Source organism: Erpetoichthys calabaricus, chromosome 15 (genome assembly GCF_900747795.2).
Source record: "Erpetoichthys calabaricus chromosome 15, fErpCal1.3, whole genome shotgun sequence".
In the NCBI taxonomy this organism is placed as follows: Eukaryota; Metazoa; Chordata; class Cladistia; order Polypteriformes; family Polypteridae; genus Erpetoichthys; species Erpetoichthys calabaricus.
In genome coordinates this window covers 18,920,336-18,934,281 of record NC_041408.2, presented here as the reverse complement: position 1 = coordinate 18,934,281, position 13,946 = coordinate 18,920,336, and the positions used below count along the sequence as shown (strand labels likewise).

The 13,946-nt window shown below is 40.1% G+C and overlaps 1 protein-coding gene across 1 annotated transcript in view; it reads right to left on the bottom strand.

Moving 5' to 3' along the window:
* epas1b (endothelial PAS domain protein 1b) overlaps positions 1-13,946 on the bottom strand; it is a 143,305-nt gene that overhangs the window by 62,444 nt on the left and 66,915 nt on the right. The window contains exon 3 of the mRNA XM_028820680.2: positions 526-671. Coding sequence (XP_028676513.1) covers positions 526-671 — 146 coding nt within the window. The remainder of the gene's footprint in view (positions 1-525; positions 672-13,946) is intronic.

Here is a 13,946-nt window from a genome sequence, read left to right as displayed (position 1 = left end):
GTTATACTGATGATGTTTTTTGGCAGTCTAACTTATAACCAAGAGTTAGCTATGACAACTAATAATCTGTGGCATATTTTTTACTTTTACAAAGTGAAGAACTGAGATTAAGCTTTGGAAAGTTCTTAGGTAGTACATATGATCCATGTGGTGTGAGCTCTTCTATAGAATCCCATGAACATTCACTCCTTTGTGGACTGAGCCCCTCATACTCCAGACACATACAATACAGAGGCATTGTTTTTACTGCAAGGCCCTTTGATTTAGATATGAACACCACCTGGCTCTTTTCCAATGAGGAGCTCACAGTAAAAATGACATGGCTGGAGTTTCAGCCCATAAGCACCAGCAATCACATCAATTCTGTCCAAAATCATTTGCTACAAGCACAGGAGTGTTTCTGAATGATCGCCTAGTGTTGAATATGAAGCCATGAAGGGTTTAAAATATGCACCATAGTTTTTTTGTATTCTGCTGTGATTTACAAACTCTTCAGACTAGACACAAGTTCTACCGTCCACCTACCTGTGTCAGGCCCATAAATTTGTTGATGTTTTCTGACAAGAAGATCATATCCCCATCTTGCGTCACCACAGCAATGAATCCATCCAGAGTCTTTAGGTATAAGCTGTCCATATATTTGTCACTTCCACTGTCGCTGCTTGGTATAGCTGAAATAAAAGAATATGGAAACTATCACTTGAGACAGATTTGAGACATGTCTTTGTGGGTTTTCCTCACTCGTCTCCTAAGACGTTCAAGTTAGTTTAACTGGTGACATTAAACTGTCCCATTGAATGTGTTATGAATGAGTGTAGACGTGTGTGGTCTAAGACGGGCTGTTTCCCAGTTCAAGTTTGTTCCACATCCAACTTTACACTCAGTTCTGCTGGGAGAGGCTCCAGGCCCTAACACTCTAAATTAAGCAAGAGTGAGAATGTATGGTGTCACACACGTGTGCATGGGAGGCAGCTAAAGGGTTCAAATGAGGGTAATTCCGCACTAGACCAGGGGGTGGCGGAGTGCACTAATCCTGTTTCTCTTTCCTCTGCAGACAATTTAAGGGAAATTCTGCATGACCATGATAACGTCACTTCCTGTTTCAAACCCGATGATGTCACTTTTGGTTCTCAACCTGATGATGTCACTTCCTCTGCCTTTCCATAAAACCGTCATCTTTACCTCCTTCAAATCAGTTCTGTTCTGGACTCGAATCTGTACACAATCGTGCAATTAATTTACTATTTTGCAGCCAGTTTTCAAGTATACGGGAGGCTGCTCTATACCTTTTTCAGACTGTTGCCTATTCATTTGACAATGGATGTTGCTCTCTTGCCATCACTCTTTATAAGAAAAGGTATTTACCTGACAATTTCAGTCAGAGCAGGAGGCCAAACCAACAATTGCTTTAATGTCAAGAACATGGTAACACAGTACACTGGCAAGCATTCCTCTGTCTTATCACACAGCAATCCCCATTCCCTCCACTCCTAGAGGTGTTTTATTTTCCCTTATAAAGAATCCTCCTGTCACAATTACAAATTTGGCTCTTCAATAAAGTGGGACACTGATTTAGGGTTGAACCCTAAAGCCCTTGATCATCTCTGTTACTCTAAAAAACAGCTTAATAATACTCTCCTTGATCTTCATGGAAAACATTCAGTGTATTATTTCTCCATTCTCACCTTGGAGACCCATGCAATCCACATCAAGGTTCAAGACTGCAAGTAAACTGATTTTTCAGCAATGGTGATAATATAATATAATATAATATAATATAATATAATATAATATAATATAATATAATATAATATAATATAATATAATATCCATCCATCCATTTTCCAACCCGCTGAATCCAAACACATGGTCACGGGGGTCTGCTGGAGCCAATCCCAGCCAACACAGGGCACAAGGCAGGAACCAATCCCAGGCAGGGTGCCAACCCACCGCAGGACACACACAAACACACCCACACACCAAGCACACACTAGGGCCAATTTAGAATCGCCAGTCCACCTAACCTGCATGTCTTTGGACTGTGGGAGGAAACCAGAGCGCCCGGAGGAAACCCACGCAGACACGGGGAGAACATGCAAACTCCACGCAGGGAGGACACGGGAATCGAACCCAGGTCCCTAGATCTCCCAATTGCGAGGCAGCAGTGCTACCCACTGCGCCACCGTGCCACCCCAGGAGAAATATAGTCACGCTAATCCGAGACAGAGGCTGCGGGCCGAGCGGAGGGAGAAGAGTGATGTCAAGATTAGGCAGGGCCCTCCTCACTGTCTTGTTTAACTTCTATGCGGGCGGAGCCACGGGAGACGGCTAGTAATATAATGCAATAAAACATTATATTATATTACATGAAATTAGTTTCAGCAATATAAAAGGATGTGCAAAGGGAAGAAGAAAACAAGATCATATGCATTAATTTTTAGATGGTAATCTCTTTATAAGTATCAGCACATTGATTTGATATGTAAGTTGGACACAATTAGGTTAATCCTTTTCAAATTATGGTACTGAAAGGCTTGTTATAATTATACCACATATTGTGGAGAAACTGTCACAGTTAATCCCTCCTGTATTTTTCTTTGCATATAAATGATAAGCCTCTAATAAGGGATCATGTAACTAATGTAGACTTTTCTCATTTTTATTTTATTATTTGACATTGTATCCATTGTATAAAGGTAGCACTAGGGGCAATCAAAACTCATGTATCTGTTATTTCACACTGTAAATAAATGCTGTCCGTAAAGTTTAGACCAGGGGTCCCCAACCCGCTACCGGGCCGCAGCCGTCTGACAACCGGGCCGCGAGAGAACTGCTGGCAATGGAGACTCACTCAGACTTTTCAGAACGCTTGGCGGGTGGGGCTTTGCAGCGGTGCAGAGAGAGGAGAGAGACCGAGGTGAGAGAGTATTACAACAAAGTATTGTTACGGTCCCGACAGTTTCCCCATATGACACGAGTCTATAGAAATCGCGTTACTACGAAGTACATTCAACAGATGCTTTCATTACAACGAAGTGACCTTGAAATGCTTGAACGAATCATCCACAGAGCAGTTAGATCTGTGGTCGCAGCTCAGTTGTGCACGTTTGCACAACGATCCCCAAACAGAAACATTGTAAAAAAAAATCTCTTTCTTCGAACTTTCCTCGTAATGTTTTTTTTTTGTCGTTGTTTTTGTTGTCTGTGGTTTTCAGTGATACCTTTTGCTTATTGCTTGTCAACATTTGAAAAACATCCATTGGAATTTAACTCACTGTCACCCTCCTATAGAAACGGTAGACACGAACAAAGATAGCAGTGTTAATGTTTGTGATGTGCAATCTGTAGGAATGGCAAATGCAAAGCATACTGTATGTCTTTGTTATATGCAAAAAAAGAAGAAAAATCTTGGGTTGAAAACGTATGCGAACTGCTTAATAACTTAATAATAATAGAAATGTTATGTAAATTGTGTATAAAACTGACCCCCCAAACCCCCCCCACCCCCCCACCCCCAACCGGTCCGTGGAAAAATTTGCATCTAATAAAGTGGTCCTGGCTGTCAAAAAGGTTGGGGACCACTGGTTTAGACTACCCACTTTGTCCTCAGTCAAAGGATAAAATTCTAATCTTGTGTGTTTTTACACGGTAAGCTCTAAGACCCGTCCTCACTACTACATTTCATTTAAAAACGCAGCTACTAGTATCCATTTTTGTCCACACCACCCTGGAGTTTTCAACCCTCAAAACCACTCCTGAAAAAACAGCCTCAAAATTGTTGTGTGGATGGGCGAAAACACCGATTCTCAAAAACACAGACTCTAATGGTGCTCTGATTAATTTGTGTTTGTTATGTAGCCCTTCCTGCTCATTACATCGTAACTGATCGGTCACCCTTCATGGAAGAAAGCAATATTTGAACACAGTGAACACAGAAGAGTTGCTTTCCATGGTGCTTGCTGTGTTGCTTACCTGTATGCATCTAAATTGCACTTTGTACTGTTTGAATGCTGCATACATGTGAAAAATAATTTACTATTAGCTACTGTTTTGTGATAAATGCCGTGGCCGGATTTTCCACCGATATACATGTGCTTAGTGTAGGCAAACGTCTATGTCAAATTTGTTTTTGGTAATTTTAGTGTGGACGGAAATATTTTTGAAGACAACGTGAAAATGTTACTTTTTCATTTAAAAATGCTATTTTTCAGATTTATAATAATAATTCTTTTCATTTATATAGCGCTTTTCTCACTACTCAAAGCGCTCAGCAATTGCTGGTTAAGGGCCTTGCTCAAGGGCCCAACAGAGCAGAGTCCCTATTGGCATTTATGGGATTCGAACCGGCAACCTTCCAATTGCCAGTGCAGATCCCTAGCCTCAGAGCCACCACTCCGCCCTATAATAATGTGGACGTAGCTTAAGAATCACATGGAAAATAAATAAGCTGTGTTCCCCTTTTACTCTCTCCGCATATACAGCAGTCTTTCCTCCATAACCGTACACCAACCCCAGCACCGACTAATTTCATGAGGAGTTGCTCTGAAGTAAAATATTTACAGGCTAATTGATCTGCTTCTCTATGTGTGCCTCAGTCCACTTTATTCGGGGTGCAAGAAATTACTTGCACATGGACAATTAATATAAGCTGGAAACAATCTCTTTAAGCCTTTATGCATTAGTGCACCTCAAGTCTTGTTGTTGTTCTTTAACACACTGGAATGAAAATGTTATCGCTGATCCCTTTCATGTTTCAAACTTTGCATGTTTTCCTTGTGTGTAATGGATGTACAGCTAGTAATCAGTAAAGATGCAGTGGGGGAAACTACTAATAGTCTTCCAAACACAATATACTAGAAAGATTTTAAACTTGATGGGTCTCCTATCCTCCAGGGAGCCTTAGACTTTTACCATTGGAAGAGTTGAGCCTCTGTGAGAAAAAAGTAACAACTCAAGCAGACACCAAGATTATCTGCACAAAGCCGAAAAAAGAACTCAGTCCAGATAAGGAACACAGAAAGTGATCCTGAAATCAACCCTGAGAAAGGTGTTTCAGAGGGAGCACCTCCTTTTGAAAAATGAAAACCCAACTCGGAGCGCAGTCATCTGTACATTGACCGAGTAATAATCCTTTGCAGTGAAAAATGAGCTGGTTAGAGACATTCACTGAATATTTGATTTATGTCTTTTTTCTATGAGCGTACATTATGTAAAAGGATTCAATCCTTTGCTTAACATTCTCTGCATTGTTTATGCAGATTTTTGTTTCATTTAAAGACCAAAATAGCCTCAGTAAACAAGCTTTGATTAATCCCAAGCTACAGGACATACCCTTTACTGATGTCCTGGGAACAAATTTCCCGTTGAGGCCGACTATTTCCTTTCAAGCCTGACCCTGCGCACTCTAAATAAAAGGTTATTTGAAATGTCTGTAACTGGCCGCTTGCCAGCTGGGATTCTAACAATATATAGCAGGTCAACAAGCACAAACAGACATTAGGCCAGACCATATTGTTGCTGCTCGGAAATCTAGTGTCGGCAACCCAAAGCACAATGTGAGTAGCGCTGCTATAAATCTGTTGTTTTAGACTACAATGAGTGTAAAAAAAACTTCAGGCGGTCAGTGTCACCGATGATGGCACGCAGAACCCACGGTGCTCAAGGGATTGGACAACATCTAACCCCGAAAGTGTACTGTACTCTGGTCGTTTTCCTCAAAGAGTGTTTTTAGACTATGGCCTCATGTTATGTTAACGGTGAGACAGCTCCTAACAATGGAGAAGGCACACTTCCTTTCCAGAGTTGGAAGACTCGACAATCATCCTAATGAGGAGAGTATGGAGTTGGGCTAATATGTGCTAGTTTTTGAACTGGCCCAGAAATCAAACTACAGTGGAACCTCGGTTTGCGAGCATAATTTGTTCCGGAAACGTGCTCGTAGTCCAAAGCACTCGTATATCAAAGTGAATTTCCCCATAAGAAATAATGGAAACACAGATGATTTGTTCCACAACCCAAAACTATTCATATAAAAATGATTAATACAAAATATAAAGTAAAAATACATAAAACAAATTAACTTGCACTTTACCTTTGAAAAGAATCATGGCTGGTGTGAGTGAGTTTCTAAACTCTTGTGGGATTGCACCCAACGGGATGACACGCTGAAGAGCGTCCCAAAGCAATCGCAGTCTACCAGCGCTGTAGCAGTTCTCTGTAAAAGCGAATCCGAAAAGATCGCGGACATACTATAAGCGCCTGCCGTCAATGGGTGATACAAGGAACAAGGAACAAGGAACATTATAAATGTGCAGGGCCCTGCCTGACTGCTGTGTCTGTGTATAAATAACCGCGCTGTTGCTGTTTCAAGCTGAATAAAGCCTGTGTTGCTAAAGTACTGAGACTCAGCTTCGTGTTTTAGGGTGCAAGACGGGGACTCGCTCGTCACAGCACAGACACGCGCGCGAGCACACATACACACACACACACACACACGAGCACGCGCGAGCACACATACACACACACACGAGCGCGCGCATGCACACAGTCACAATGCTAATGCTGTAGTAAACACTATACGTTCGTATGGATGTTGACTATATGAGTGAGGCACCCCGACTCAGATGGAGAATAGCAGACGATTGCCCACTATCGAACCATCAGCTCAGTTGTGATCACATGACGCTCAGCAGACAAACTACTCGTACTGCAAGACCTTGCTCGTTTATCAAGTGAAAATTTATTAAAAATTTTTGCTCGTCTTGCAAAACACTCGTAAACCAAGTTACTCGCAAACCGAGGTTCCACTGTACATATACCAGTGGTTCTCAATCTGTGGGGCGGGCCCCCCTAGGGGGCGCAAAGTAACAAAAAGGGGGGCATGAAGATGTGAAAAAAAGAAAACAAGAAACGAAAATATGAAAAATACATTTATTGAAATCAAAACAAATTAACTTAAACTACATTCTGATACTAGAATTAGAATTAGATACTGTGAATTTCCCCCGGGATCAATAAAGTATCTATCTATCTATCTATGTAGAAAAATAAATATAGAGTTAGATAAATGTTGATAAAAGTTAAGGAGGTACAGTAATCCCTCCTCCATCGCGGGGGTTGCGTTCCAGAGCCACCCGCGAAATAAGAAAATCCGCGAAGTAGAAACCATATGTTTATATGGTTATTTTTATATATTTTAAGCCCTTACAAACTCTCCCACACTATTATAAACATTTCACGCACAGTTATACAGCATAAACCCTTTGTATTCTCTTAGATAATATTAGGTAAGATTCGTTGAAATTATGTATGTAAACACAGTTTACATACAGTAAAACCTAAATATTATTTTAAAGATATCGAGCATCTCCGATATCATACGTTACAGCCATTACAACAGACAGGCCACCAGCAATAAATACGTACAATGCAAGAAAAATTGTATACAGTAAAATGTGTGTACAGCGACACTAAACTATGTACATGTAATAAGTACTGTACGTAAATAATTAATTATGGTTACTCACCAACAATGACACGACGACTTGTCCGATAACGATGAGTTTAATTTTACTGCACAACAAAGGATAGCGTTACAGCTCTTCTAAAGGAGCCTCTTCAGGCGACTGTTTAGCATTGCCGTTGTTCTTCTTCCAGCAGTCTTCAATCCAAATCCCTAAAGCAGATTTCATCCAGACTACTGCCTTATCACGTCCCCTTGCAACTCGTTTTGCGCCCTGATTAAAGGACACTGCGGCCGTAGATCTTATATGCTTTTCCTCCTTTTTAAATAAAAAGAATCGTGGACTCATTGATGCTGTAATTGTGTCCTACAGCGGTGTAGCTGTTTCCTTCCTTCAACATATCCAAAACTTTTACCTTTTCTGCAATCCTGAAGCATTAGCAGTAACGTGCATTAATGCTGAATGAGTGAGATGAGACTTCCTGGTTAATGCAGCACTCCGTTGCTGAGCCAATCAGCAGCACACAGGAACTTAACTGCGTGCTTTGATTGGGTAGCTTCTCAGCCATCCGCCAATAGCGTCCCTTGTTTGAATTCAAATGCGTCCCTTGTTTCAATTCAAATGGGCAAATCAACTGAGGAAGCACACGTACTGTAGACCGCAGACATCCGCGAAGCAGTGAAAAATCCGCGATATATATTCACATATGCTTACATTTAAAATCCACGATGGAGTGAAGCCGCGAAAGACGAAGCGCGATATAGCGAGGGATCACTGTATAATAAAATATGCATCTATGATATATCATTAATTAAAAAAGAACAAATTGGTATTAGTGGGCTCCTTTCAAAAAAACGTTAGGAGGGGCGTGATTAAAACTGTTATGAAAAGTCGGGTCGCAAATACTTAAAGGTTGAGAAACGCTGACATATACAGCGAATCTCTATTTGTTGTTGCTTGTGTACACCATGATTCAAAATGTGAAAACGTATTGTTTTAAGAATTCTGATGCCAGTGTGCCCATGTAACAGGGCTCAGCTAATACATCATCTCTTGGGATACCAATGCTACTACATTAAAAATTCTCTATAAAGACGTCTGCAGCGGGACAGCAGGGCAGATCAATATGTGATCAGAGGCAGGTCTGTCAAATGCTGCCATGATGACATTACTTCTAGGGATCAATTTAGATAAATCCTCCTCATTACTCAAACAGAAGCGCACGTGATGATACAAAGAGTCAATAAAACAAAAAAAATCAGAGCATGTGAAAGCCACCCTGGATGATTGTAAAGATCTAACTGCATGGCTACCCTTCTTGTTAAGTCCTAAGCACGTGGTCATATTGAGTTCCATTTGGCTCAAAATAAATTATTCCTTACAAAAGGCATACTGTAGTGATGGGCATATATTATTATCACCCAAAGGAAAGATAGAAAGAAGTGAATGATAATAATGAAGGTCTTGAAAAGCAGAAAATAAAGTAACAGGTGGGTAGAAAAACCAGACCTTTGCAAATTTGACCAGAAGGGTACAGATATTAAGTATTTCTTAGAACCCTACGCTACAGTAAGGTTCACTGCAGTGCAGAAATTCCTGTTTGGTGTCTCTCTTTTTCTTTCTCTTTGGCCTTTCTTGGCGACTTGGTCCACAAGTAGGTTTCACCCAGTGGTTTGCTTTGCTACCCCATGTGCCCAGAATTCAAATCCCAGACTGGACTCCTTCTATGTGGAGTTGTCACATTCCTACTGGTTTCTGTACGGCTTTTCCCTGGGTATTCCACTTTTCCCCTACATCTGATTCATTTGATTGATCTGTGACTTTAAACTGGTCTGGTGTAAGTGACTGTGGTTGTTTAGATGAGTGCACCTGATGATGAACTGCTGGTCCTATCGAATGCTTATTCTTGCTATGAGCTTGATGGTCCCACGATGGGCTCTGGTTACTTAAGACTCAAAATTAGCTGTAAGCTGGTTCCAAGAAATGTATGCAATGAAAAATGGTGAAATAACTAACATAATTCGAAAGACATGGGTTCAGTTCCAAATTCTTGTGACTGGCAGTACAAAGTTACATAAGTACTCTTTTAACACTATAAACAAACACCTCTTGAGAATACACCATACAGTGCAGCATCTTTAATAGCAAGCTTACGTCTTTTACCAAAGATGAAAAGTCACCTTCATGTTTCAATGTGTGTTATAAGCACATTCTTTAAAAAAGCCTTTAAATCAATTTTTTATTATATTTATTTCTATCTGTCACTGTCTAGTTGTGCTCTGTTCTGAACAAATAACAGCTTAAAACACTATTTCAATATACTGTACATACTTTTTTTGATGACAACAGATTTGTAGAACTTACTTCAGGAATATAAGATAATGTATCCCATCACATTGTGAACCTTTGTTTTCTATTTTAGGCCAACAGCCTAAACGTTCAGTCAGTACCAGTAGGTTACAGGGTATATTGATTGGGTGATCACAAACTACATTCATGCATACATCTATAGTGAGACAATTCCGAGCCACCAGTTAACCTTTTAACCAGTTAACCTGGTTATACTGTGTAAGAAAGGACAGAGCCGGTTATACTTCCTTAGAAGGCTGGCGTCCTTCAACATCTGCAATAAGATGCTGCAGATGTTCTATCAGACGGTTGTGGCGAGCGCCCTCTTCTACGCGGTGGTGTGCTGAGGAGGCAGCATTAAGAAGAAAGACGCCTCACGCCTGGACAAACTGGTGAGGAAGGCAGGCTCTATTGTTGGCATGGAGCTAGACAGTTTAAAATCTGTGGCAGAGCGACGGGCACTAAGCAGGCTCCTATCAATTATGGAGAAACTACTGCATCCACTAAACAGGATCATCTCCAGACAGAGGAGCAGCTTCAGCGACAGACTGCTGTCACCGTCCTGCTCCACTGACAGACTGAGGAGATCGTTCCTCCCCCACACTATATGACTCTTCAATTCCACCCGGAGGGGTAAACGTTAACATTATAAAAAGTTATTGTCTGTTTTTACCTGCATTATTATCAATCTTTAATTTAATATTGTTTTTTGTATCAGTATGCTGCTGCTGGAGAATGTGAATTTCCCCTTGGGATTAATAAAGTATCTATCTATCTATCTATCTATCTATCTATCTATCTATCTATCTATCTATCTATCTATCTATCTATCTATCTATCTATCTATCTATCTATCTATCTATCTATCTATCTATCTATCTATCTATCTATCTATCTATTATATAGTACCTTCTATCTATCTATCTATCTATCCATCCTGCACATTCTTGAGATGTGCAAAGAACATGGGGCACCTGAACATGTGGGAAAAGTGAAAATGCCACAGAAACCAGAATGAGAATTGAACATGAATCTGCTGAACCACAGTGTCATCAACCAGCATTGCTCCCTGATTTCAGTGATGCTAACTTAGGCTTTGGCTTTACACAACAATCCGAATTAAAAGGTGTCTTCATAAAATGGCTCATAAAAGGATGCAAAACAGTAGTACTCCAGTTAGATTTCGTACACTGCAGTCAGCGTGAAGTGTAAAACATTTCTAACGGAATCTTCATTTTCTGTCAATTCCAATTAAACTGCATTATTTCAATGTCAGTTTCTCTTAGGATAAGGAGTCCAATGCATCTGCCATCATGCACACAGCCATTACTGCATTTTCATTTGGAGCTTGTCCCATTTAGACTGACTGCTAACAACTGGTTAAAATGTTAAGCTCTTCTGCGAAAAAAGCAAATAAATTCAAGAATTAAATCATTCTATGTTGGGATTTGTCTGCCAGGCCAAAACAAAGTGTTCTGATTATTTTTGGGTTAAAGGAGAAGTAGGACATAAAACAGCTGTAAGCAACTACCCCCCCCCCCCCCCCCAACCCCGCATTTAAATAAACACTGCTTATCTAATGAAGATGGATACTCCCACTTATTTATTTTCTCGGACTAACCAGCTGCTTTCTCTTTTCGGTTGTTAGACGAAAGGAAGTAGACAAGCACTGTGCAATGGACAGGTGCGATGAACTCTTGTTTACACACAGGACGGAAAAAACAAGGGAAAGTGGCGCCAGGGAAGCCAAGTGTTTTGACTTGGCAGTGTGGAGAGCTGGGGCGGGTCCCACAGCAATCAGGCCACTTGACGACAGCCTGGAACAGTAGATAAAAGGCCCAAATTGAAGTAGGGCCCCCTATTGGCCTAAGACAATGTCAAACCAAAGACTAGATGAGGACTCTTACCCACATAAGTGCCCCAGCTAGAGGATCATTGACTGAAGGTGCTCCACACTCAAATGACATACAGCAATGAATCAGACACAAGGAGGACATCCCTTCTCAGCCTATAGGGGGAGCCTATGGTGACTTACATACTGGAAATCAACCAATGAGAGGGAAACCTCAGACTGACACACTGTGCATCGTGAATAAATACGGGACATCACATTCAAGTCACCCAGTACTTAAGTAAAATGTTTATGAACACTCTGAAAAGAGGGGCCTACTCCAAAAAATTAAGGCAATCTATGCAGAAAAATGCTTTCTAATGTAATACATTCATAGATAGATAGATAGATAGATAGATAGATAGATAGATAGATAGATAGATAGATAGATAGATAGATAGATAGATAGATAGATAGATAGATAGATAGATAGATAGATAGATAGATAGATAGATAGATAGATAGATAGATACTTTATTAATCCCAAGGGGAAATTCACATTTCAAATTCACATATTTGGTCTACTAAAAAATAGCACATCAGACACTCCAAGACAACTAGATTTAATAATTATAGTGAATGGATAGAAATCTGTGCCTGGAAGCATTCCCAAACAAGCAGTAAAAAGATTTCTTGTGTTTTATCTTAAAATGTCCGATCCTTTCTCAAACCATCTTAATCCAGTTCACCATTACAGGCAGCTAGGGCCTTTCATGGTAGCATCAGACACACAGCGTTTACCATACCTGGATGGCTTGGCAGTGTAGTAAAACATGGTAGATGTTTTTTTCTTTTAACTAATCACAAACTAGTCACTGTTATCAGTTGCAGGACATTGTATGAAATGAAGAAAAGGGAAATAAAGTATAGGAAGCAGTAAACAAATAGGCAAAGTACTTGCATGGAACGACCACTATAAAATCACTGATTAACGAAACAAAGAAGATTTTTGTGTGGTTCAAAGAAGTACTAGGGTGTTGAACAGTGTTAGTCATTATGAATGTAGTGAGAAGTCAAGCAAAGTGACATCTTTAATTGGCTAACTCAAAAGATTACAATATGCAAGCTTACGAGGCAACTCAGGCTCCTTCTTTAGACTACATGGGGCCTGAGTTACCTTGAAAAGCTTGCATATTAGTTAGCCAATAAAAGGTGTAAATTTGCTTGACTTATCACTGTGTGGCTCAAAGCAAAGCATGAAGTTACCACAAGGCATGTGTGTATCCTCAAGATTTGTACTTCCACTGGTCAGTAGTACAAAACTGTTCTGTATCTTGTGTTCTTCAGGTATGGCTACCAACCTGCTCACCTCATTACTTCACTTTAAGTTCAAAACAAAGATCTGACACAAAGTACTTCATATTGAAGACGTAAATAGCTAGCAAAGGGTTAGCACTGTTCACCCTTCTTCTTTTGTGCCCATATCAGTGACAGCTGTAAAGAATCCAGCATATCCTCTATGTGTGCACTTATTACAAGTCTCTCCAAGTAGAACAGATACAATTGTGAGTGACTGTCTGGTTTTTCTAAAATAAATCCTAAACGACCTCAAGAATTTTCCTGGATTCTGAACATTCAGTATGAAAAAGGCAGAGAGATGTAACCATACACCGAAACCCCCAAAATCAGATTTCAAAATGAAGTACCAATCTGTTAAAGGGAGAGCTGACAAGAACCAAAAAAGAAAGAAAGAAAAAAAAAGACAAACAACTAAACATTATATATCAGTAAATTAAAAGATCAGAGCTGGGAGACGGCCAATTACTACTTGAAACAGCTTGAAATAGTTACTGAAGGGTCATATCTCTCTATTATAAAAAAAAAAAATCTTGGAAGGAGACGAGATGTGATTTTCTCAGAGAGACACTTTCACGTCCCACGAAACGAGACTTTGTGCCAAGAGATTTAACCAGGCCCGGGACCGGAAATAAAAGACAAAGAGTAGATGACAAAGTAGAACATCGTAAAGAATTCAAAAACATTGGCGCTGTACACATGCAGAGCAGGTTAGAGATAAAGGAAGTATGAAAATTTGAAAGTCTCAAGAAAATGATAGTAAAGATTGCATTAGCGCAAACAAACGGAAATTATTACTCGGTGAAATAACGGAACAGCGAAAAGAGATCGAATATATTGTTCAGATTTAAACTAGTCAGAGACTTGTAGATCGTCTAATTCGTGTTGCCATCAGGGAAAGTAGTGTTTCTTTCCAGTGAAGAGGCGTATCCATGAGAATTAAAAGA